This window comes from Pleurodeles waltl, chromosome 9 (assembly GCF_031143425.1).
Source record: "Pleurodeles waltl isolate 20211129_DDA chromosome 9, aPleWal1.hap1.20221129, whole genome shotgun sequence".
Classification (NCBI taxonomy): Eukaryota; Metazoa; Chordata; class Amphibia; order Caudata; family Salamandridae; genus Pleurodeles; species Pleurodeles waltl.
This window is the reverse complement of record NC_090448.1, coordinates 181,059,232-181,086,472: the sequence shown is the minus strand read 5'-3', so window position 1 is coordinate 181,086,472 and position 27,241 is coordinate 181,059,232. Positions and strand designations below refer to the sequence as shown.

Below are 27,241 nucleotides of genomic sequence, written 5' to 3'. Positions count from 1 at the left end.
TGGCCAGTAGAGCTTTCACACAGCATGTACAGCTTGGTGTCATAGCGAGTTGTTTTGCTTGCAATGTACTGCCTGAACAGCAGCCCTCCTTTTTACAGGATTAAGAACTCATTGACTACTACATTCTTTCCAGGAGTATATATCTCTGGGAAGCTGGCATACAAATGTTCTACGACAGTCCGAATCCTGTCATGCTCTGGATGGTCCAGGAGCAATGCAGCACAATTTTCATTTAAATGCAGCATACACTGCAATAGCAAGAAATGATCTCTGCTCATGTATGGAGTGAAGATGGGTTTACCCAAACCGTGTGAGTAGACCAGTAGGACTGCAAAATTGGTTTCTGCACTAATCCCATTTTGAGGGTAAGGCCCAAAAATACTTTCTACTCCAGTGAGGTGGGTGTCTACTGGCATTCCCTAGACTGAGGCCCTAGAGTGCCTTCATGCTCACAAATTAGTTTGATGTACAATTTGCTCAAGGAAGTCAACATGTCAAAAGAGATGGACATAGTCAATTGGCAAAAAGCTGCACATATTGACTTTGCATCCAGTGTCGTCACTGAAAGGTGGAATTTGGGGCTGAACTAAACTGGGAGGCTGCCAATAGAACACTCCTTCTGTGCTGCTGCCGCATCTGCCTGCTCTCTGGTTGGTGTAACCTGCTACTGTTGCCCGCTGCACAGACTGCTTGTGAAGGGAAAGCATGGCTCATCATTGTGTCCCTCAGAATCCCTCGAAGATGAGTCATCAGATGGAATCACGGCAACAGAAAAATCACTTCCAGGTTCTGCTCCATTGCCTTCTTCCTCAGATGTTGACCCAGTATCTGCTGTCCCAATGTCAGATTCTGCCTCAGAGCTGTCTTCCATAACCCAGTTAAGGGCTTAAGCAACAGTCATCCACTGAGTGACCATTTCTGCTGTTGGCTAAAACCAACCTTCTAAAACACTATCCTACGTAGAAGGCAAGTATGTTGTTCTATAACTGTTGGTAGGTAGGTAGGTGGGTGTGTGTGAGAGAGTGATGTGTGCAACAGTAAATAAGATCAGCCACCTTTCCTTGTCTTCTTCCCTAAATCAGCAGGTTCTTCAAAGACACTAAGGAAAAAAAGGACACAGTATTACTTCACCTTGCCACATACCCATCATCACAGCCTTTATTGCTGGTGGTGCCCAGCGTGACAATCATTTCTTGTGCACTCCTCCCCCCATGACCTTTACTTTGGATTCCCTCACTGTAACCCAACAAAAGTTCCCCTCATCTCTCCATAGCTCCTATCTCACACCTAATTAATTTGTTTTAACAGGTTGATAAAGGCTGGCTTTACTCATCCACTCAGCTATCCACATAGAATAAAGATATGTTCTTTGCAGCAGCCACATTAACCCTCTATGCAATGTTATGGCAGAACTGGCATTAAACAAAACGACAAACTCGATCTCTAGCAGGAACATAATAACAAGGGTTATCTTGACATATTTATTGCTGGTCAAAAGTTTTTTTGTATATGTGTATGTGTGTGTGTGTGTGTGTGTATATGTGTGTGTATATATGTATGTATAGATATATATATGCGTTCACTGAAAAAAAAAAGAAAAAAAAAGTTACATGGACCCTATACCTAGGCTCTGAATTTACTTGTACAAAACTATATAAATTCAGCAGTTATAGTTACCTGAGCTAACTAACCTGCACTTCCGTAATGCACTGCTTATGACCCAACATATTACATCACTCATGACAGTCCGTGACATCACTGATTAAATCTCATGAAAGCATTTTTTTACTTGCCTATATCTTTGGTCCCATTTGGCAAATCTTCACAAACTTTTTTAAAAAGTGGAGCCTTGATTCTTGTTGCGCACAGAAGGTTTTGGGGTGATCTGTCAAGCAGAGGCCGAGAAAAAGGGGGAGTCGCAAAAGTTGCTTTTCCCATGTTAATTCTAATAGGAACTTTAAACAACACTACAGCCCAAACTGCTGGACGGAATGACACCAGATTTGGAAAAAAACTAGCTTTCAGTACACAGATTGTACTTTTGCTTATTTCGTGTAAATCTTTTATGTAGTTTTTGAGAAATTTAGGGAAATCTAAATTTGTATATATCCTGCTGAGGCGACTTTGTGATTATTTTGCTAATATTTTGCAGGAAATTTGCAAATTTTTGCCAATGCATGTGTGAAAATTGGCTGACCGCAACCAAACTAGAAAGTTGCGGCTGCCATTTTATTTCACGGAACACGGTCCCTAGGGGTGAAATTCCTAATTGAAAGTGGCATAAGAGATCAGGGTGATGATACCCTGACCCTAGGGGTGCGATATAGGTGTTTTTGGGTGGTAAGTAATGGGTTTAAAATAATTTTGAATCACCACATGCTATATTAGTGAAAATACACAATCTTTTGTCAATTTTCGCAAATATGAATAGATTGAAAGAAAAATGACTCATTCATACACTAATGTATTCACTCATACATGCACTCAGAGACTCATGATTCCACTCACACACTCATGCACCCACTCATAGACTCACACACCCACTTTCAGACCCACTCACAGATCCACTGAGAGAGACAGGCCATGTGGTCAACCTGCGCTGCTCACGGATCCAAAACCTAAGGAAAAGAAATAAATAAACCCACTCACATACCAATTCACTGCTGTGCCCGGTCAATTTGTGATTGTATTAACGTACAGTAATTTTCTATTACTTTAATGTCAACCTAACTATAAATTCCTGTAACTTTTGATTTTTACAGTGAAATATATATATATATATATATTTTTTTTTATTTTCTCCTGCGCATTTTGTAGAAACTTCTTTATCTGTAGACTCATTGCTTTCATTTATTCATGAATTATTTTCTTACCTGCCAGGTTCTGAGAAATTTCTTAAACGTTCAGCCAATTGAGAGAGAGAGAGAAGTCTGGAAATTGTGAATTATGTACAGCGAAACAGACAGCACAGACACGGCCTCTTTTTTGCCTGAAGCACAGTAAACAAACGCATGCTTTGGAGAACAGTGTACTATGAAAGTGCATTTTTGCTGTTATGTGTAATGCAGCTCGCTCATTCGACGCTAATGCTTCACCTGTATTGGTATAGAAAGTTCAATGTTAATGTGTTTATTAATGCAAATTCGCGAGTGCCATATGGGGCAGTCCCCATGGCCATGAATCCATAACGGGTGTTGAAGTCATCCAGCTGCTGTGCTTGAGGCACCGGCAGAAGCGACGCTGTTGTTCACGGAGCAGACACAGAAATAGGACTTGAATTCACAATGTCTACAACGGCAGCCGGTGCTTACCTGGAGTTTGGCCTTGGCTTCCTTCCCTACTGGGCCACGCTGAGGGCCGGAGGACCTCCACTTTGCATGATTAATTAGGTAGCCACGGGCTCTGGGGTGGAGCGCGAGACCTGTGAACGTGAGCTGCAGCCGTGTGGGCGCTGAGGTGTCCAGGGCTAAACGCACTGATTTAGAGAAAATCCGACCGTTAAGTGCCATATTTTGCCGTTTTATAATCGACGTAGATTTGCAGAAGATGGGGGGTAGGTGGTGTTTCAGAGTGGTTGCTGCTTTATTCGCAAGCAGAGCATTTCGCCTAATTAGTATCGCAGACTCCGTTCCAGGCATATTTTGTCTTTGAATGGTGCAGGGCATCGCTTCCGTTGGTGCAGCAGGTGCAGTGGCACTGGGGCCCATTGAACCCTGTCCTGTGTTTCGCAGTTCCAACAGCGGCCATGGGGCCCACTGCCTTCCTTGCACTAGGGCCCATGACACGCTGATTGGTGAATTTATTTCTGAAACCATATTTAAAAACTCAGGTATTTTGCGCTGGGGGACAGGGTTGCTGAGGTGCTCACTGCACCCCGGTATTGGCGGTCTTTTGCTCTCAGTCTAGGGTCAGGAGGATCACGATGTGTGCTTGCTTTGGGCCTTTGGTGCCATTCCTACGTCACTGCAAGGGTGTCAATTATCAGCATGGGGGAAACACCCCGAGTTACAATTTTAGTTTCCATAATTTTCAGTGGTGTCCGAGAAAGGAGCTTCGTGGGTTAGAAGGTAAAAACGTTTAAGTCCTGCCCTCGCATGTTAAAGTCAATGCAATATCACACTGGCTTCTGATATATACATTTATATGTACAGGCTTCTTTATTTCAGAAAGTGTTACTTTCTTGTGCGACATAATACCGCTGTTATTGTCCTCATTATACCTGCCAGATACAGTGCCATTTTAACATATTTTTAGGCCTGGCTTGTCAAATTGACAGTATCCTCGAAAGCAGCTGTTAAGGGCCGAGTATCTTTTGCATTATACCCTTGGCAAATATTGCCAGATGGCCCACGGAACCGTAGATAACCGTGGTACAGTTACATTTATGATGCTTCATTGCTCACTTGTTATTTGCCACTTTCAAATCACGTGGAACTGAATATAGGTCTGGAGATATGGCCAAAGTTTGGAGAATGCAATACGTTTTCCCGATTTAGAGGCAGTGGTGTAGCTTGGAAAATAAGATTGGGCGGCGTGAGCTTCAGGTTTTCCAAAAAGTACAATGTCATATAATCTTAAAATACACTATAGGACTAGCAGGAAGCATGAGAGTGCCTAAGGGGACAGTGAAAAGAGAGAAGAATGCGGATTCATAGGAGTACTAAGTGAGAGACAACACAATATTTGGTAACCTAACCAACAATTTGTAATAATTTCAAGGCAGGGAGGGAGAGAATGTTTGTGCATTTTTGTATGTGTTTATATAAAATAATTCCTGGTGAAATCCAACAGAAATCTCATTTTACCTGACTAAAAACACTTGTACTCAACTTTGTTTTTTAACCAGAAAATACATTTATTAGGGGGGTTTAACACCCCAAACAGCCTCCCTGAAGCCATGCCACTGTTTTGAGGCAATTAAATCCACTTTGGTCATTAAGGGGAACTCCTTTTCAAAGTCAGAAAATGAAACAATTTATGTAGAAGTTGGGTTGGCGGTGCAACTTGAATATGGTTTTTATTCAAGCGTGCAATAGGTGTTTTGTATAAAGGTTTTTTTTACATTTTATTTTTTATTATCAGAAAGAAAAATGGAAGCTAACAGATCAGCATATTACATACAGTTCAGACTGCAGGCAGACAACCAGCGCTGGTGCATGACACAGACCCATGCAGCCCTTCCCACATGGAGGCCCCCAAACCCTTCAGTGGGGCCCCCCATTCCACTCAAGACCAATGAAAATGTGCAAGATATGGGAGGCTCAAAGGCTCCTGTTCACATTCTGAAGAGGTTTGGCTGGGGCGGGATGTACATCACTTTACATTACACCACTGCAACTAGCAAACCAGTTGGAGGGCACACGGGTATGTCTCCCAGCTCTGTTTGTCCTGTCACTCCTTGGGCCCCACCATCACAGCTGGTGAATGTGCCAGAAAGAGCAACGGGTACAACTTATAAAATTCACACCTAGATATGCCACTTCAGTAAACATAACACTAACACCCCCCCCCCCTTTCCCCCCCTAGATAGAGATGTGAGCCAATTCATACAGCATTATGAAGGTGTGGAGCATTCCTATGGACTTAGCCCCACTAATCGGAAATGTCTATCCCGGGTTGCATACGGAATCCCATTCACATCTCTCCAGTGGCTTAAATACTCTTCTAGCTTGAGATGAGTGGGGGAAGCAGTCATTTGCTTTTCCTCAGCTAATGCAAAAAGAACAGATGGTGGATGGGCTATTGCACATTCACTCCCAGGCACAGATCTGGGTTTAGTCTATCGTTTTTTTGCTCCCCACGCCACCCTTGTTTACACCCAGCCATATGCAAATCATCTTGAATCCAGTGGCACAATGAGCACTGGACCCACATTTGGGCATACATTTCCCGCTAAGGGCATCAAAAGCAAAAAGAACAGATGGACGGAATGCAGAACAAATCAAACATTCACCCTAGTCACAGACCATCGTAGCCATTATTGTTACTTCTCACCAGTGTTTCTCACCATTGTTTCTTCTCACCATGCTACCCCAGTTTGCACCCAGCCATATGCAAATCAGTCTTGACCCTGCTCTCCATGGAAACAAACCAGCCCAAACTGCCAAGTCAGGTCCTCTTGGGCCAGAAAACAAGCATCCTGTGGCTTGGCAGTTTGAGCTGGACTGTTCCTATGGGGTTCAGGGTCAAGACTGTGCATATGGCTGGGACCAAACTGGAATGGCATGGCGTGCAAAAAACATGATGGATTTAACCAAGATTGTTGACTTTAACACTGGGAGAAATATGTTTGACTTGTTCTGCATTCCATCCATCATCTTTTCTTTTTGCATTTGTCACACTAAGTAGGAAGGGTATGCCCAGATGTGGGCCCGTGCTGGCTGATGCGGGGTGATAACCTGAAATTGGTCCCAAGATTCTTGTTTCTGGTCCAGGGAGGACCTGGCCTGGCAGTTCGGGCTGGACTGTTCCCATGGGGAGTAAGGTCAAGACTGATTTGCATGTGGCTGGGTCCAAACTTGAATGACATGGTGTGCAAAAAAAATTATCGATTTAACCCAGATCTGTGACTGGGAATGAAAGTTAGATTTGTTCTGCATTCCGTCCATCATCTGTTCTTTTTGCATTTACTCAGCTAATGACCATTTGCTCCGATCTATCATCCATGGGGTAAGGACAATGCTCTGGCTCTGCACCCAGTGAACTATTATAAATCTATTTGCCAGCAGGAGCCCCATTGCTAGCTTTTTTTTTATTGCAGTAAATTCTTTTTTGGGAAATGAGTAGAGCCCCATTATCAATTATTTTATTATTTGGCTGACCATGTTGTAGATCCCCCTTTTGCAGTTGAGCATTCATTTGCTCCTGAAACATTTGTACACTCTCTATTTGAGGTAGACGAGCCAACAGATAAACCAGGAGAGCTGCCCCAGGTGTCTGCATCTAAGAGCCTCACCATACCGTAAATCGTAACAACCTCAGCCATGAAAATATTTGGTATGTAAATAATTCAACAAATGTGTGTAAAAAATATGGTCTTCAAAATTCAATAGTTGTAATTATTTAACAAGCAAAAGTGTTTCGCCGGAGTCCATCAGATTATTTTACAACATTGCAATGCATGTATTAAAAGTGATCGTTTTCAAACATGAACTTATAAATAGGCATGCTCCCTAGTGCCATTAGTGAGCTAAGACTTGATTCAGTATCATGTACTCCCTGTATGTGGCCTAGATTCTTCTTATACATTGAGGAACACTATGATATATTAAATCAAACTCGAGTTTTTTGTAGAGCGCATCTCCTGAACTCGTATTTGAAGGTGCTTTCATGTGATAAGAAAAAGTTAGCTTGGTGAAATAAAATTTCACATTGTGCAGTTCAGTCATTATATGGGTATATCTCTTTTTTTTTTTATTGTTTTACGTCAGAGGTTATCGATGTAGCCTTAATTATTGGCTTATGGGGTTGAGGGGAGGTAGGTGGGTGGGTGCAAGGGTGTATATAAAAGTCTTGGCAAAACATACATGATTGAGCAAAAAAAGGGTTTCTGAGCGGCCAAACCTCTTGGGCCCCGGATGCGTTTTGTGTCACAAGGAATGAATTACTGATACAAAAGTCCGACGCAGGGGAGATTGGTAAAATGCTTGCACAGCGCCTTTCGGGTCGCGGCTGAGAATTGTATTGCTGATTTGAAGATACGCCTTACCCTTGAGAAAAGAATGGAAGGTTCGAGAATGGTCAAGTATGTGTTACTTGGGCCGTATAGCGTCAACGGCGGCAGAATATATATTTACGTTTACTTAGTAGGTTATCGTGTTCCTTACCGGAGTTGGCACGTGACCGTCACAACTGCCAAACAGTTCTTCAAAGGCAGCCATTTACATGCACGTTTCCTGCCCCCACAGAAAACGGAGCTGATACACATTGCAGGCACGACTCCTCCTTTTGAGGTGATGCATGTTTGCAAACAGCAAGACATTGTGGTGGTGTTACCTCCAGAGTTAAGTCGAAGTAGCAGGGGGTGTTGCGTGCATGTTGTGTTTAACGTGCTTAACAGTTGTGTGTGTGTGTCTCTTGCCTTGACCAGATTCGTGTACGGTTCAGCATTTGCATTGTAAGCTGTTCCTCCATCTGGCTAGTGCAGGCACGCGCTCGTGTTTCTGCATTAGAGCTTTTATCTTGCTTGCATTTCTCTTGTGCTTCTAATGTGGAAAAATGTTCTCTCCCTACAGTATAAGACAATGTGGATTGAAGATAATGCATAGGCTTTCGTTCAAAACGTTCGAGGTGTTTTACTCAAAAGCAAAACAAGTATTAAAATAAACACTTAACAGCACACAGGTAAAGAGTGTCGTGTCGTGATTGCGGCCTGGTAATGCATGTCCAGGCTTCCGTCTACCCTATGGATGTAAGATGTAGGAGTTGATTTAGAGGGACACTGACATCATGATCGATTAGAAATAAATAGGACGGGGAATACAGTAATACATTTATAACCTGGTCCTTTAATCCTTGAAAAAGAACTACGACATGCTTTATGTCTTGGGCTTTGCAAGTATTTTATGGTGTTTTAGTGCCACCTAGTGTTTATGTGGTAAAGTTTAGTACAACAGCCTACTTTTCATATATTATTCTAATATTTAAACATAATGGTGCTTGAATTGTTTTACATTTTTACAACAGTATTTGACCTTGGAATGCTCCTGTTTATTGACTCAAGTATGTAGCAGTCTTTCCCGAATTTGTCATGGCGCCTGCGTGACCAAGCTGCATGATGTACAGCGATCTTCTCACCCCGATTGGAGTCTGAAAAGCGATATATGAAACAATATATCTAAGTAAAATCATAATAAACATTTTCTAGTCGTTTATTTTCTCCAGTCTCAGAATGGTTAAGGATAAATCTCCTTGCTCGATGTAGGTGTGTGCTAGTAGGTTTTAGTATTTTCGACCCTTAATCACTACATTTATGACAGTGCCTTGAGATTTAGAGAGTGATTTAACAGAATTGAGAGTTGATGTAAGGGACATCGAGTCCTGAGTTTAGTAGGCGGCGTCCTATTCAAGTAACGCCATAATTCGAAATCTTGAAAATAAACAATTCAGCTCCACGCCTAGGTTTTGCCACATCCTGCATAAGTACGCCATACTCTATCAATGCAAAATCATTTCTAGTTCACCTTTTTTGTGTGCCGGTTATAGGGGATACTTCTGTGAGCCTTACTGAAGTTAAGATGATGGGCTCATTCAGCCAAAGGCCATTAACTATCTGCTAGATTTGGGGGAGTTGTGGGCCCTCCGCTGGTTACGATGATGTGTTTAGTGCACACTGTGATGTAGTTTTTTTGTGTGTTTATTACCACAGTGCAGAATTGAGGGTAAGACATGCTCAGGGCCAGACTTTGGTGTCTGTAACTGGTGTTGACAGCCCGCGCACCTTCATCGAAGCCCTTGTCATGTGTAGTATTGATTACTGTAATCTGCTGTCTGTGCTTGAAGCCCGGCGAAGGCAGCTGCTACTTCAGAACGATGCAGTTAACCTGCCCAACAGGTCAGAGGAAGTCAATATTGACCATCCTGCATTTATGTAACAGGGGGCTTACTGCAAGGCTCAAGTTAACTACCTAGCATTTGTTTGTTTTCCGAATTCCATGTGTTGAGCTACATAGCCGTTAGGGACGGCGACACCTATACCCAAATTCTCTCTCCATTGTGACATATAGTTTACACAGTTTAGCTCTAAATTGCTTCTTTGTAATCCTGTGGGTCTGAATCCTGTGGATTCCCTTGGCACTTGATATGCCAATTACTTTTTCATACATTTGTACTAGTCCCTATACTCTCAGAGTAAACTTCCCTCCTTGCAAGTGTCTACTAAGTTTTATTAATATACAAATGCTAAAATATGGGAATTACATTTTTTTTATTATTTACCCGTTCTTTGTTATAAATTCTTCTTAAATCAATTTAACCACGTTATTATTTTTTTTAATGCCCAATTTCTCCACACCTACCTTCTGACCAATCGAACCCAAGAAAATCCAGCACCACCACTGTGATTGAAGGGACCCAATACCACCTGGCACTATCTGCCTCATTACAACCCTGGTGGACTTAAGACCTCCAGGGCTGTGGTGGCTGTCGGACTGCCGCTAATGTGGCGGTCCGACAGCCACTTTATGACTGTGGCGGTTGCACCATGGTCGGACCACCAGCACGCCAGTTCTCCACTGGAGGGGCTGGTGGTGCTGGCGGTCCTAATCTGCCAGTGCAACTCTGCCCAGGGGATTAAGAGGCCCCTCTCTGCCGGCAATTACATGGTGGTAGCCCCACCCTGTAAAGGTTGGTGCAGGCAGGGTGTCCCAGGGGAGGCCTGCACTGCCCATGAACTTGGCATGGGCAGTGCAGCCCCCCCCCCTCCCCTGGCCAGCTGTGTTGCGTTTTTCACTGTCTGCTTTGCAGATGATGAAGCTGCCTTTAAGTGTCTCCTTGGACAAGGTTCAGTTACGAAAGAGGTGCTCTTGTTGCTGAAAAGTCAGAGGGGCACTAAACAGGTTAGTGACCTGAGGCTCACAAAAGCAAACAAAGGGCTTGGGTAGTTTGTGAATATCATGTCATTGAACATGTGTAAAGGAGAGCTACAGCTGAAGAGTTGACCTTTTATAAATGTCTTCTCAGGACAATCTGTTTTTACTAGAATGCCTAATGTTACGGTGGTATCAACAACACTTCTTTTGTAGCTGAAATCTTATTTTTGCACTGTTATTGTGCACTCTAATATTTTTTTGTTACGTCGAAATATAGACATTCACTATCATGCCTTGATTTTTTTCATTTAGTATTAACGTGTAACTGTAATAGTTCACAATGTTCTCAGTTTTTTCCTTTCATGTTTACCAGGCTAGTTGAACACCTAGGGTCTTTTTTCCTGTAGAGGGGACAGTCCTTTATTTTGTGCCTCCAGGGCTTTTGTTTTTTAGGTTGTTCTTAGGACATTGCCAACTAATGCAGAGTTTACCTTGCATCCAAATAAAATTGACTTGTGCAGGCTGAACCACAGCGTACTGGCATATACCTCTTCTTTATTGCCTCATCCTCTTCATCATTATTTGTCAAGACAGAAACCCCTACCTTAATGCTGAATTTTTTTTTTTTCTCTTTAACCTCCGTTTGGCCCCTCTCTTTCCAGACCCTAGAAAAGAAACATGTATCCATCCTTCAAACTGATTTTGTTTATCTGTGTGATCAGGGATGTTTACCATTATTCCTTTCCACTTTCAGATAAAACATCTGCTACATCGGCAGGCCCCGACATTGTCCACCAACCATCAGCGGCGGCTCTTGCCTGCTTGTTGTACTTTGATAGGTCGTAGACTTTGATAGGTCGTGGATATTGCAGTCTCTCCGGTGCATGCTCAAGTGGATCAGTGTTATCTGAACAGGGCCAGAGGGGCTGGATCAATCACTACACAGTTCTATCAAGCACATGCTTCGGTGGCTTCTCTGAAAGCCACTATATATTTCCCGTGCCAGTAATCAAGCTTCTCTGTTTATGGGCTCTATTCCAAGACAATCTATTCCTGTGATGGTAGCAACTCTCAGAACCATGGACCTTCACCCGGTTTGACCATGGCATGGGTCTTGTGTGATGCTCATGGCAGTGAATGTTGCAAATGCTTTGCCTAGATGCTCCGCTGATCATATCTCAGAGAGGTACTCAAATCCCGGATGGGAATCTCGTTTTTCACTCAATGGTAGTATTGTTGTGCTGTTGTGACTATTTTGTCGAGCTGCTTGTCGTTAGGCTGCAACACTTGTGTTTATAGGCAGGCATTTGCCTTTTTTCACCAACCCGACCTTGTTGGTGGCTGTCGCCACAAAAAGTGAGTTGTCTAAAAAGGCGTGTGTAAATTAAGAAATCACCATCTGTTCCTCTGTCACTGCCCTGCATGACCGGTCGGTATGTGCAGCTGACATGTCCTGTGATCTGTTCGAGTAATACGTTCATATCCTTCCGTGCCAACTGTGGAAATTAACTTATTGTTTGCAGTAATTAGCCACTTGTTAAAGTATGTAACTTAATAAGTACAAAATAGTTTTCCTATGTTAATATTCCATAGCAATCTTGCCCACAGCGATGCAAGTTACGTCAGTCCTCTGGGTACATGTGTTTTTATGATACTTGCCCATGTTTTGGGGGGTAATCCGCAGAGCAGGATTTCCACATGTTTATTACTACTTTGCTTCCTTCAGGTTAGAGATAGTGGAGACTGAAGTGGGAAGTGATTGTAAGTGTCTCAGGCATTCATTAATGTTACTATTTATATTGAACACATGAGGTCTTTAGGGGCCACTTTCACCTGTTTGAGTACCATAGAATATTCATAACAAAAGCCATGTGTGCTCGTTATAGTGAATGACAGTGGTTTCTGTCGTGATTTGAGAAAGACCCTCTTTGCCCATCACCTATGGACAGGTTTCAAGATGGTTCTCATGGCACATCCAAGCAGGATCTTTGTTTAATTTAAAATATTGGATGTTTTTTTTCAGCGTGATTGTTTTTTTCCCCCCCATTAGGTGCTTCCACGGTTCCTTTACCTTTCCAAAAACCGAATCTTTAACTCCTGGTCTCTTATTTGATCCCATGCACACCACTGAGGGTACCAAGATGAGGCAATTGACTGGGCTCCCTCAGTGACAAGATGATATTGTACTAGTTAACTGTGCTTGTCTGTGAAATGGGATACCCCATCGGGCTAGGAGAGAGTTGGTTCATGCCACAAGGCATCCACTTGTGATTCACGGTGATTTGCAGTGGTAGATCCAGTGGAAAGTGTGGCTGATTGACTCATTTATGGTCAGTTTAATAGTTAATGCAAAGCTCTGGAAGTAGTACTACCTACATTGTAATTGTAAGGTTTCTACTTTATTCTTGAGAATTCATTCAGTTATTGTGAATTAGTGTACCCAAAACATTTTCTTTTCACTGTCCAATGAAGTCCTCAAGGACGTCGCTAGGCTCCTGCTTTAAGCGGCTGAAAGGAGAAGCACGTTAGAACAACAAATAGTACAACATCCATAGAACCTATTATTAACATAGTAAAAAAAAAAATAACGTTCAATCTTGACAGGTCCTCCAACGTAGAAACCTTATTAAAAAAAAATATATATATATTCACAATGAGAAAACCACGAACACATTCCATCCTTCTCTCGGACCATTTTCAAGTCTACATATTGTATTAATAAAGTGCTTCAATTTAGTTACTCAAACATTATTATATACATTAATGTTATAACATCCATTATGAAATACATCAATCCTATTCATTCCTGAAATGAACCTCGCTGTGCTAACATGACACCAGAAAAACGTCACCACCACACTCAAATGTGAATTACCATTTTTGATACTGTATGTATGACAACCAGTTGTTTCATCTATGGACAACTTTTAAGTGCATTTCGTAAACCATTTCACAAGTGAATTCATTGCAAGTATGAATTTCACATACTTCAGGTTTTCATAACCAATGCCTCTGGTAGAAATGTCACCGAGAACAACAAGCCCTTAATTTGATTAAATCTACTGCCTTTAGGCTCTTATGGTTTGAGTCCTAAAAACGCTATTTAAAGTACACGTCCTGATACATTTCAGTATCCAAAAAGACACCTACCTGCCAGCGTATTAATATCCATCCATAATGGCATTAGGAATTCTTATAGTCATTGTAGTTAATTGTCCACAACAAAAGAAGAAAATCGGGCTAGCTGATTTGTCAAGTCAATTAGAATGTTTTCATTTCTTACCCATCATGTCGTATATCAACCCAAAATGCCCACTTGAATGATTTTCCGGCCAAAAGCACAGGTCCTTAAGTGTGGAGATAGCCTAGTTGTAGCCAGTCTATGGAGATGAAAGAATGTTTCTGAAAAAACAAACCGGCAGGTTGTATGGAAATCGCTAACAAAGTAAGAACCAAGGGCCAGATGTAGGTAGGTTTCACTTTGCGAGTTGCAAATTGCGAGTTCTAGCGACTCGCAATTTGCAACTAGCAAAATGAAATGCAGAAAGGTGTCTTAGACACCTTCTGCGACTCGCTATGGGGTCGCAAAGACCCACCTCATTAATGAGGTGGGTCGCAGTTTGCGACCCCATAGCGAGTCTAGGCACTCACAGGGATGGTGGCCTGCTGGAGACAGCAGACCACCATGTCTGTGACTGCTTTTAAATAAAGCAGTTTTTTTCTTTTCTTTTTGCAGCACGTTTTCCTTAAAGGAAAACGAGCTGCAAAAAGAAAAAATACCGAAACCATTTAGTTTCGGTTTTTTCAGAGTAGGCAGTGTTCCATAGGACCACTGCTTGCTCTGAAAAATATATTTTTTTTGATTCACAAAGGAGTTACCATCCACTTCAAGTGGATGGTAACTGCGAGTTGGTTTGCGACCACTTTCACGGCCACAAAGCAACTCAACATCGCGATGCGGTCGCATTTGGCCTTTTGCGCCGCACAAAAGGCTTCCTACATCTGGCCCCAAGTACGGTCTCTTCAATCGAGTACTCAGTTGTAAAGCTTACTCGGAAGGCCCCACTAAAGATCTATGAACGTGATTGTATACTGGGACAGTGCTTTTAAGAGGAAATATAGACGTGCAGGCACTCACTCTTGAGAGTACCTGTGTGCTCCTGAGAAAGTGCCGGTACTCTCTCGTTAACTGTATTGCAGGAGTATTGAGAAGTGCAGATACTGCCCCTTTCAAATGAAAAAAGTGCAGGGACCTTCCCATTTAAAGCACTGTACTGGGATCAACAGTGATCGAAATAGGATTATTGGCATGTATTTATGTATACTACTCTATTCGGACACCAGATGGAATACAAGAAAAGTGCTCCGAAACTAAGCAAATGCTGAATTCATGCTTAACTGAGAGATAAATGAGGAGAGGAAAAACAGGTTAATGGCACTTGATAATTAACGAACCCCATGTACAAGTATCATATCTAAGAGCCTGTCTGTGAGAAATTAGACGGGTCTACAACATCACGGTCATTGTGGGAATGGAATGGGGCAAAATAATGTGACCATTTCTAAGATATCAATATTCTACTTTATTTGACCTACTTGTGCCATAGGTAGCGAAATGGCATCTTGAATGGAGCTATAACACCCAAAAGAGGCCTGAGAAGGTCAACTGCGCGTCCGAAGTGACATCAGTCCTTTTAAGGACAGAGGGAATGTATGCAGATGCATTCAAGCTCAGCCGCCATGTTGATAGCGGTATCCCGAATGAAAAATATCATAATCACACATTAATAATGCCTTAAAAAGTCATGTATCTGCTAGAATAAAAAAAAGTTAAGAACAGTCGTATTTGGGCCCTCATGTTGGTCGCGTGTGCCCTCTAATGTAAAATATAATGCAAGTCTACTAAGTAGTTTTCCTGCTCGCAATGATAAGGTCTGGGAAAGACAAGCCGCACCATGGACAAAAAATATGAATAAACAAATCATAACCCGGTGTGTTTGTTGGTGGCACATACCCAAGGGTGAGGCATTCTAATCCAGGGATCCAACCTCATAGTGGATGCAGAAAAATAACTGCAACACATCGCATACTCCCTAGTTCTTAAATACGATACAGAATACAAGAACAGTATCACAATGCGATATGATTTCAGATCCTGCTCACTTAAATTCGAAATGCTATGAGTCCAAAACATCAGTCTGTATTATTGTTAACAGGCGCTCCAGTGGCGGGTGGTTATGAAAGTAGTGCGCATGTTTAAACTGTCTGTAACAGGCAAACAGCCATGGTGGGCAACAGTATCCAAGTATTCTAAGGATAATGAACCTCATGATCTTTGAGTTCCTTGCCCTTCTCTCCTAAGCGGCACATCCATCCATTCAGTTTCAGTTTGTCTTAATATCGGATCTTTCTTACCAGACCTAGAATTGACATACTGTTGTTGGCAGGTATGACTGAGTTGCCAATACATAGAAAGAGTTTCTATTAAGTTCCGTATGTATTTGAATTCTGTACCTAAGCTGCCTACATGTAATTAAAACATTGGCAGTCACGTTAACTTACGATCACATATGAATTAAAGCAGTTCATGAAATTAATAATATTTCAGTTGGCAAACTGCAGTTGTTAAACGATAACTTTCGAGCACTGACTGAGCCAGTTCCCTAAAACTGGGCATTAACAGAGCATAGAAACACAGATAACCTAATGCTAAGGAGCCGGTAACGAACTTACAGCACGTTTGTGAGAAGCAGTTCATTGTTAATGGTTTAACCTCCTTTACGAGAAAATTCTCCTTTGGGTTCTAGTGAGTTCTGATTGATGTCGCCATACTAATTTAAAACTGCGAATTTTGTTCTAAAACATGTCTGTGCTAACAGCAAACTTCAGATCTTCTTCTTGGGTATCTTGAGCCTTCAGAAAGAGTTCTGTTGTGCGCGGTAGAGAAATGAAGACAAGATTAACTTGACTCTAGAAGTGATGAGCTGCAAATTAACTTCTTTTGGCTACACTGGAATATAATTGTCTGCCTGCTTAGGATGTCGAGGACGAGCTTGTTCTGACAGTAACATAAATACACTTTGGTGGCAAATAGATTAACTAGTCATGCTGACGTTGCAGTCCCATTTACAAGTCTCGGCTTGAAAACTTTGCTCACATTTATTAAATTCCTGACTTAGCACCTTAAAGTGTGACCAGGAAAATTTATTGTGCCCCATCAGTATTTTGCTGCTAGATAAGTCTGTTTCCAGACATTGTCATTCGATTGCTGATCAGAATACATATAACATGGCAGATTGAACCTCTTACTCTATTGCAGGGCACACAAATGTCAAGATGTTAACAAAGGTCACGGTTGCAACAGTGAAGACGGGAAGCACGGGAAGAGAACTTGAATCAATGTTCTCTATTGATGTTTTTCCAACTTTCTCACTTTCCCCTCAACAATCTTTGCAGTTGTTTCATTGTAGTTGAAAGAGGGGTTCCCGAGCTCCAATTTCCAACATTCTTTATAGTGTCTTCCATGACGGCTAGGCTTCTTTCCATATCCGGCATATTTGAGAATCTTTCCCAATGTCCAAGTCTCCCAGCACCAAAGCTTGAGGTCATCTTGCTTTAACTAGGCCTGCCTCTCTCTACCGACCAGGACCACAGTTCTTCTAATAGACGTTTCTAGATTTGCAGATCAACAAAGCTAGGGTAAGGAATAGCAAACACTGCTGGGTCCAGGGCATTTTATCCTTTGGGTCAGAAGCAAGTAAAATATATTTCGGTAACTATAGCCATGAACGAGGCATGCATGGGTTGTCAGTGTTGAGAACAAATTCAATTGCTAAGCTGTTGGAATCTCCTTTTACTCAACATATCTGAACCCTCTTCATGTTCCAGGTTCCCTAAGCTGCAGCTACATCTCATTCAATGTTTCATTCTCCCTTCTAATGTGAACTCTGCACCCCATGATCTTTAAATATGTATATGACAGAATGTAATGCAATGGCTAGCTATATACTTTTGTAAAAAAAAATTTTTAACTGATTCGGTGCCCAGCCAGACCCAGATAGCACCCACATTGGAACTCCATAATGAAATCTCTGCTTTCTTCTTCGACAAAATTAACAGTAATAGGACATAGATAAGATAAGGCTTTAAATTTCAAAACAAAAAGTCTACCTAGAAATCTCTTTCGTCCCAGACAATATTTTCTCCACCTGGGAGGTTTATATTTTTGAGGTAGCACAAACCATCGTTTTCAAACGGGCTTCGGGCCCGGGTATAGCAGTATTCTGGTTGCTACATCAGTTATAGACTACCATCAAATATTAGTGAATAATGAAGCTACTGGTTTACTAGTAGTGTTGGAGTTGTTAGTAGCTTTTGATACACTGGACATGACATCTATCTTACCTGGATTAGGGACGTATGCTTCGACCAGCTCTCTATTTAATGGATTGAATCCTTTCTCACTTCCTACACCCAGGCCACCTTGCTTCCTCCAGGTAACTGTAACACTGAGCCTACATGATGCAGGGTTCCCAGGGATTCAGCCCTTTACTTTTGTTGTTTAACATTTGTATCACCCACTTGTCACGCCTCCATTTTACACGTATGCTAATTAAATGCATTTGTTTCAGGTGTCTACCATTCAGACTTCCTAGTTCGGCTCTACTTCTCCTCATTGTTTTACTTACAGTACATTGTTTTTGGATGTATCCTTCCGCTTCAACATGAGTGCTTGCATTGAACTGCATGAGTGATTGCTTCACATCTGTAGCCCTTGCTGTCCTCTCTTGGTCCGCCCTGCCTGCGTGTTGCAGTAATGTGCTGCTGATGCATGTTTTAGCACGTTGAAGCCCAGCCCATTATTTTTGCAAATACTAGTTTATTTTTTTGTTCACTGCCTCAGGGAGGGAGCCTTACCTTTGAAATTGCTCAAGCTGCCCATTTCCATCTTTACATGGTTTCTAGCTGCACCTTCTGTGAGACTCTACACTCGATGTGTGAACTGCGATACTTGTTTTTAAGGGGGTGCAGGAGAGATAAAGAGGGAACTAACTCAGACCCCATATAATCCATGTTTACACGTGAATGTTTGGCAGAAAAAAGGTGGTGAGGCCTAGGAAAGTCATAAGGAAGGCCACAGGAATTATGCGATTATGCGGCCATAGCTTTATTTGAATAATTGTAGATTTGCCAAATAATACATTGTTTCCTGCATAATCTGTAAATTTTAGTAAAGTTGTTTCTATGTCAACCAGATCAAAAGCTACTCATGTTCCTGCACACTGAAGAATCCTTCGCAGAAGTTGACTGGTTACCTTTCAGTTGCTTACTGCCATCTTTGGGTCTTAATTTGGTGCTAATATGATGACATTTTCCCAGACATTGTTATCATGCATAAAAAAGATAAATGAATGAAGTAATACTATGACAGATTATGATGCACTCCGCAGCACGATTTGCCTTGATTGTCGCATAATTTAGTCAACCCTTCTGCATATGTTGGTCCCCTTCTGCCACATAATTCCAGTGACCCAGCTCATGGGTCAAATTTTTAAGAAGTTTGTCCACATATTCTACATTTCGTCTCCGGCGCAATAGAAGATGCTTCGGAACTCGATAAAAAAAATAAGATATTGGGGACCGGAGTTTTCCTTTACTATGTATTTGAAAGCAGTCCATTCATGAAATGGTATTTTCTCATATGTTTCTGCCTCTGTAGATTAAAAATGAATGTAATTCATTTTCAGTTTGCAGTACCCCACCAGTCAACATGAAGGTGCAGCTCATGAACAGGACAGCATTGCTTGTCACCTGGAACCAGCCAGAAGTGATCTACCATCCGCCCATCATGAATTACATGATTTCCTACAGCTGGACAAAAAATGACGAAGAGAAGGAGAGGACGTTTGTCAAGGACAGTGACAAGGAACTGGTAAACGCCCACCTCAAAAAATAAAGGAGCTTGTTATTTTTGTGATGTATAATGGTGTACTTACAAAGAGTAGCTGAGTGGAGGCTCAGATTCTAATAGAGGGCAGAGTCATGTGTTGGCTGTAGGTAAAAAGGCACTTTGTCACATCGACTGGAAATTCCTCTGACCCCATTGACTCAAGTGAAAAAGAAAGAACGGCGTATACCAGGGCAGATCTCTTTTTTTTTTTTTTTTTAAATACCTAACCTGCAGCCTTTTATTGTCGGGATCAGGCCCGTTTGACATTATTTGCTAAACGAAAGCAAGTGCTGTATTAGCCATTAACATTCCATGAATATGAAAATCAAAGTGGCATATTCAGGTTTTGAAAGCCCTTCATTTACTGTTAATTAAAACAGACCTTCAGAATAATGAAATCAGTAATTGTATATGCATATGAAATATGCAATGGCACTGCATAAAATACCTAATGACTCTAACCCCTTTTTTCACAGACATACTCTCCTTTGGGCCTTTTCAATCAGTTACAGAACCAGACCTCTCCTTTTTTCCTCCAGCTGGAAATTATTTTCAAGCACTTCCATTTATATTTTCAATTTCACCACCAGACATTGTTATCTGGGCCACATTAGGGAGCGGCATGCTCCATGAAATCTAAGTGGAGTCGCTGAATGGTTCCCAAGGTTATGATGTAATATATAACACTTTCTCTGGTGGAAATTGCCTATTGCTCCCTGATGTTTTAAATGTGTAGCTTTGAAGGGGACATGTGTAATTGTAAACTCTGGCCGTTATGGGAGTGTTGTCTGACGCAGCTTATTGAGTATGGTTTCTAAAGGTATATAGAACCATAGGTTCATCGTCAAAAGTACCTGCTAGCCTATATACAGTCGACGTGTTGCTGGATGGTGTTACAGTAATAGCTAAAGATGTTCATATGATCTTTTGGCTGCAAAAGCCACCCTGGAAGGAGAAGGCTGACAACGTGTGAAAGTGCTGGTGTTTTTCTAGCTTTCCTTGCAGATGTGAACCCGATGTGCAGCATCTAGTGATTTCAAACACCCCCCACGCCCCTTCCCACCCAATGATTTTGCTTTCAGGTGCCAATTTTTGAACAGTAAAGTGAAAGTTTAGAAGAGTATGTATTTGCCAAATGTCCCCGACCTTTTTAGCCAGGCAAAACTTGGCACGCAGGGAGTTATATACTTATATTTACAGGGAGAAAACAGAGTACAAGACCCAGACTGCCAAGTGTAGGCTATAATGTAAGCACTGACTGATGGTGCTGCACACGACATGGGTCACTTGCCAGCTAATAGAGTACTCTAAGCCATAACTTTGGTTTCTTTATCACTTATAAGGTTTTCCATATCTGACCGTGAGAAATGGATTTCACCTCATTTAGTCTCTTGATGGTTTGCTTTTTTTTTTTAGACTACTTGACTTATTGACTTCTGTGAGTCTCACCACATGAGTCTCACTTACTGTCAGCTCCATTATAGTGGCTTGGGGGGTGGGCAAACCACCAGTGTCTGGCTTGTAAGATAAGGTCCGCTGCTAAACAGCAAGGGTCAGGCTGGTTGCAAGTGAAAACATACATGCACACATGTGCACAGGTAGTGGGCTGAGTGCAAGACAACCTTCTAACCCAGCCCACTATCTGCGCACAGGTATTTTGTCACAGAAGGAACCTTTCAGGGGCTGTTGCTGACCTAGCATAGGTCTTATAATATGAGTGGACATTAATTGAGTAAGTAAGTAAATCTACAATGCTTCATTAAAGTAGCTCTTTACTGTGTTATTCTCTACGGGCAAACACTTCAACAAAGTTTAGTTTTGCCATAGTTAAGCCTAGAGACTAGTATAGTGCCCCAGTTCTATTGTAATTCACAATACCAGATCTCACAATTTCCACATATCTCCACTTCTTGTGGGTCATTCATCAACTTTCTGTGACTCTTCTCTTGATTAGTATTCTAGCTTTTGAATCACTCTGCTGGGCCACAGTAATTACTCTGCTGGACAGCAGAACGATCCACTGCCTCTCCTCAGAGTAGGTTTCATTTGCCAGTGATTAGGCCTGCTCCTGGGAGAGAATAGAATGGGAGCGGAGTGTGCATATGCTAATTACTTTTCAGATTGTACCCAAGGAGGCTAAACTCTGTAGAAAGAAAGGATAGTAATCAGAATCCTGGTGCTAGTCACAGGAGGGGTTGCCCTTTTGGAAAGGGCCAGGCAGCTGTGGCAATTAAGGGGGCGGTATAGGGCATAAGAATGTCATTCAAGAGACCATGGAATGGCAGTCTTGGAAATTAATAAAATACTGTGCGGGAGGATATGGTGGGACAGAGTGATATAATCCTGGGATTGGGCAGAGGTGCCTAACTTCTGGAAGATTCTACCTTCACTTGCAAACACCTTCACAAGAAAGAAACTTTTTCAAGTGGTCTGGACCTCGGGTAAGCAACATCAAAGGAATACCAAGCTGGAAGAGAGGAGACTGCAGAACTTTGGAACTTCAACTTTATCTGCTCTCCTCCCCATCCCCACCCCCCAAAATACTCTGTAGGGGGCAGTAGAGGGATGGTCCTACTTGAAGGTGGGAACTGTGGAGGGCTTCCATAGAACATCTGCATTGCAGGAGGGTGGCATCCAGATTGAGGGAGGGCGGACTTCTGCTGCTTCAAGTAATCTACATGTGGCCAACAAGGAGGCCTTGGGACATTAAGGATGCAGGAAGGGAAGGCTCTTTCCTCTGCGATACTGGAGTGCAGCAGAGGAACACCTCAGGAGCCAGGAGAAGTTCCAGAAGCCAGTTAGGGTCTACTCTTGTGCCGTAAGTACAGCTGTAGAGATTCAGCTCTCTAAATAGTGGGAAAATTCTGTAGGCTAGAAGACTTGAAATTATGTGCTCCCAGTGGCTGGGGCTAGCCACCAGGAGCAAAAATGACCCAACAGGACCCCAGAAAATAGGAGAAATGCACCCCCATTCTCAACCCCCCAGCGAATGGGTTAGACTAGGACCAGATCAGCACCTTGCCCCATCTCCCGTGATTGCCACAAAAGCTCCTGGAGAGATCCAAGGGCCCCAGGGTGTGTGCAGGTGAGTGTGTAAAATTGGGTCCATCTCTGGAGCCCACTTTCTAGTTGCTTTTGTACCTGTGGCCCCGAGTTCACCAAGACTGATGCAAAAGACCGCCGGGATAGCCACTGTGCTCCCACTTTCCAGGATCCCAGTGAGGGCCGGGGGCATTATCATTCGGGCACGGGGAGCACCAGGGCTCAAGAGGAGCAGACAGTGAGGCGGGGGCTCTCCCAAGCCAGCGCTTCTCACTGGTGCTCTCCCGCAGTTGTGGAAGAACAGAAGCAGCAGTGTCCTACGCATGCAGGAAGGAATTGGCTTGTAAACTCCTGCAACTGCATGCAAACTGTTTCAACCTTGCAAAGAGTCTGCTTGTGGCACTCAGGAATGGGCTCCTGCATGACCCTGTAACAGACTAGTGCTCGGGTGCACCATAAGAGGACCATCTAGACCTCAAAAAGATAAAGAAAGGCATTTAGTTTGCAGTACTGTTCTGCAGGTCATGAAAAAAAAAACAAATGAAATAAACCTGGGGTGCAGTTGCACCTTATATTGTCTAACAGCACTTATTTGCATATTTGGTGCATTGTGGCCTGAGGGCAGTGGCACTACTTGGAAAGTGTTGTGGGCCCACTTGTTCTCAGGAGTTTCACCTAGGCTTTCTGAAGTTACCACTTTAAGCTTCACAGATGCACAGAATAATGAACTGGAGAGACTTTCTCCCACTTTTTAAACATAGTTGAGGCTTTTGCCTAAAAGCTCTGGACTGGTGGCTTCTAAATCTGCATGGCATGTACAGAAGTGCAAGAAAGACTCATGCAAAAAATTCTTAAAAATTGGTACAATTTATTGACAGTGGTAAAATGAAGCAGGGAATCATTGCATGTCTTATGAGAGCTCATGAACATGTGTTATTGACCATGCAAAGGTGCCCGTGAACCATGACATATATGGTTTTTGATAAACAACTTTGAGACCACCCCTTTCGGAAAAAAGCATAAGACAAATGTACACTGCACCACAAGGCCAATGTCCAATAAAAAGGACCGAAGCAATCATAAATCTTAGAAGTAGAGCTGAATCATGACATATTATTAATAAGGTAATTACAATGTTTCATTGATAATCACAAAGTTAACAGCAAGGCATTACAAGCTGTAACAGGTGTAATTGATTAATGGTGCCATCGAGGTAGATGTTTAGCATTGTTGAATTCGTTTGTTATTGCTTATTTCTACTTCTATTAATATGGTGACACCCTAACAAAATCGGTAGGTATGTCTTTTGACAACTACGTCGCTTTGCATTGGGTCCAGTGTTTATAGGGTGTATTGTACTTATAGGATTCAGGGCTCTGTTAGGCTGTAAATTGATAGGAGTGTGCACAATGTAGATAGATGTAAATTAATGCATAGAATTGAGTAGTTTGAATAATGAAGTACTTTTCCTCTCAGAAGTGAAAGCATTGACCAGACAACGATTTATTGGTTGTTCGTTGCGTGCCTGTGGACAGGGGTATTAACCAACACCAGCTACTATTTGTATTCTTTTCGAATCCATTTGCTTATTTTACAGAAAATTCCACAAAACTGGTCCTAAATACCGTCAGGGCAATTGTCCCCATCACTTGTCTGTTTGGAACCTTCAGTCTTCTTATTTCAGACTTTTCAGAATTCCTACAACGAAGCTAAGATGAGGCCGCTGCTCTTTGTCTTATGTATCTGCAAAGTGCCGGAATACTTTTCCTCTTTCTAAGATCCTTGGGAAATCACCGGTATTTTAGGAAAGTACTTGAAACACACCTTTGATCCCTCTACTATTAAAGTAAATGTGCCTTCTTTGCCTGGAACGCCACTCAATCCGCATTCAGGACAAGATACCCTGTTGGGTGATAGTTGCACTTAATAATGCTATATAAGGTAATAATATAATCGCCCCTGATTAGGCCTTGACAGATGGCTGCATACTTATTATTTCTGAAGGGCCTGCATCATTCCTAACTAATAAGCCACGTTCTTACATGATAGCTTTCAAACCTCTCCCAACATTTCCCATACCATTTGCACTCTAAAAAGCACCCAAGAACCAGATACAAATCGGGGTGCTTAACGACCTTGCTAGGGTTGAGAAGCGTAATACATATAATACAGTCAGACCATCCAGAAATAGCCCCTCGAGGGCTATGGAAGGAGCTATATAAGTGCCAGTGTCATACAACAGAATAGAATTCCGGGCACTCCCCCTCCAGTGTGGTGTCTTACGAAACATATACATAAGGTGACCAAGCTCCCGTTGTTAAAATGTTACAAAAAATTATCACTTAGCGTGTTGGAAAACGTTTTATCCTACTATGTACTTCTTGGAATTAAATGCAGATTAATTCGTCTGGGTTAATTTAATTATATTCAGCATTAAAAACCATAATGTATGTATTAATCGGTGTAATAAAAAAAACAAAACAAAAAAGTTATACCGTGTTGAATGTAAAAACTAAACGAGGATAATGACAGGTTTCGATATTAACTTAGTTGCAGACCACCATGTAAATTATTGACTGATTAGACCAAACCACAGCAATAAAACAGTTGTTGTTCAGTCACGGGCACTTCTGGTCAATTTTGAAATACAGGTAGGACTGAGTCTGGAGTCCCAGTAGTATGTGTTGTTTGGAAGAGTCTCAGGGCTTTTAATTTGAGTTATAACGTTTTCTGAAATGCTAGAACACACAGGCATGCTCACAAGAACCTGCGTCTCACCGTCTTGAACCATTGGCTCCTAGCAGGAGTATTTGGGTTCAACAGCCCTGTACAAGTTAAGCCTTTGATACGTGTGGCACTGCCCTTACTTCACGTGGACCAGGAAAGCAGCAATTGAATAATATTTGCCGACAAAGGGTAAGACATTGGGTTCAAAACTGTAATGTCAGTACATCGTCGGAGTGTTTTTGTTGCTTCCACTGTTAGTTTTGGTGATCGATGTTGGCGTTCAACTAAATTGATTTCTAAGATTTTAGAGGATTGAATTCATGTATGTTTTGCACAAGAGGATGTAAAATATCTAAACATAAACAGCCTTTGCCCAGACAGCACAGTCCAGCAGAAGTGCAAGTGCAAGTGCTTTGTGTGTTTCAATCCTTAGGAGGTCCCTTTCTTCAGCTGCAGAACAGTTACCCCGAAAGTGTGGGGTTGGTGTGGCCCTGCTGAGATCAAACGGGCTTCCTTGTCACAAGTCAAATTGGAAAATGTCCAGGACTTTAAGCCTTTTAGGTTTTCATATTCCTTAAAATCATGGTCATTTGTTTGTAACTGTTAGCTCTCACAGATCCGCACATGTTGCTTGGATGTTTTCCTTTAGGTTGAAGACACACAACGGACTACTTATCGCTTTAAAGCAACGTACTGCTTCTACTATGATCAATTTTTGGTAATGAAAATAGCTTGTTTTTTTTCTTTTCTCTATGCAGAAAGCGGTCATTAACCATGTTTCACCTGCCATCCTGTATCTGTTTCGAGTTCAAGCAGTGTGTAGGAATGACATGCGCAGTGATTTCAGTCAAACAATGCTGTTTCAAGGTAAGAGTTCGAATTCGAGCTTGATGTTTCGTCAGAGAATTAATTTTAAACATTTGTTCCCTTGAGGGTGTGGCTTAGAGCTGAGGTAATTGACCTCCCTACATTCTATCTCCCCTGCTTGATTTGTGCAAGTGTTTTTTCCATGGGGCCCTGTACCTTGTGAATTTAAGATGTTTTAGATGAGTCACACTGCTTCTATTAGGATGACAGATAGTGTTTAACTGAGGGATTGGTGCTCATGACCCAAAGAGCTGAATACCTGAAGGAGCCCAGTAATTTCCACATTGCAGAACTAGCACTTTTGCAAGGCTAGCTATTGACAAGGAAATGCCAGTTGCTTTAGCTTTTAGTGCACAAGCCTAGGCCTTCCTGGTCATCCAGTCGACCTCCACTCACATTAGTCTGTGAGCAGGAGACAGAAGTGGCACAATACTGGTTGGTATTGCAAGAGAGGGACAATGGCTCTAGATCTAGAAATCTATGCTCACAAATCCTCTATGTTGTTAAACATTCCACATGAGGCAGGTATTTATATTTCGATTGTAGTTACATTGAAATTGACGGTGTGCTAGTGGAACGAGGAAGACAGACAGTGCACACCTGACATCGGTTAACTTTGTTAGGAAACGTGGTAATCTTAATCTCAAAGTGCTATTGGGGAAGGGAGGTAGTGGCTTTTGTCAGTTCAGACAAATTAAAAGTTGCAAAATATAAAACCTCCTCGATTAAATGTACCTCCTTTGTAGGTTGTTTTATTTTAGTGACATTTTCATTATAGTTGTTCAGTCACAAATAAAGCCTTCTATACTGTTTTTTCGTCCTCTACTCAGTGAGTCATAGCTGATCAAGACATCTTTCTCTGCATTCACTTGATTGACCTTCTCTATGCGTTTACCTTTTTATACTAATGTCTGTTATTTAGCTCATCCGGCGTTCCTGAACTATCGATGTGAAGTTATGACTTGCTATTGGGACTTGTATGTTCGCTTTATAAATTAACACCCATGTGTTCTCAAACCACTGAGATACTGTTTGCAGATAAGCCAGGGTGTAATGTTTTGCTTTGGTATAAAATAAATATATATATATATATATATATATATACACACACACACATACACAGTTC

At 42.0% G+C, this 27,241-nt stretch overlaps 1 protein-coding gene across 4 annotated transcripts in view; it reads left to right on the top strand.

Moving 5' to 3' along the window:
* Positions 1 to 27,241, top strand: part of PTPRG (protein tyrosine phosphatase receptor type G) — a 1,030,330-nt gene that overhangs the window by 688,266 nt on the left and 314,823 nt on the right. For all 4 annotated transcript variants that reach the window (XM_069206538.1, XM_069206537.1, XM_069206540.1 and 1 more), the window contains exons 9-10: positions 19,277 to 19,461; positions 26,007 to 26,115. In XM_069206538.1, the coding sequence (XP_069062639.1) occupies positions 19,277 to 19,461; positions 26,007 to 26,115 (294 nt within the window). The remainder of the gene's footprint in view (positions 1 to 19,276; positions 19,462 to 26,006; positions 26,116 to 27,241) is intronic.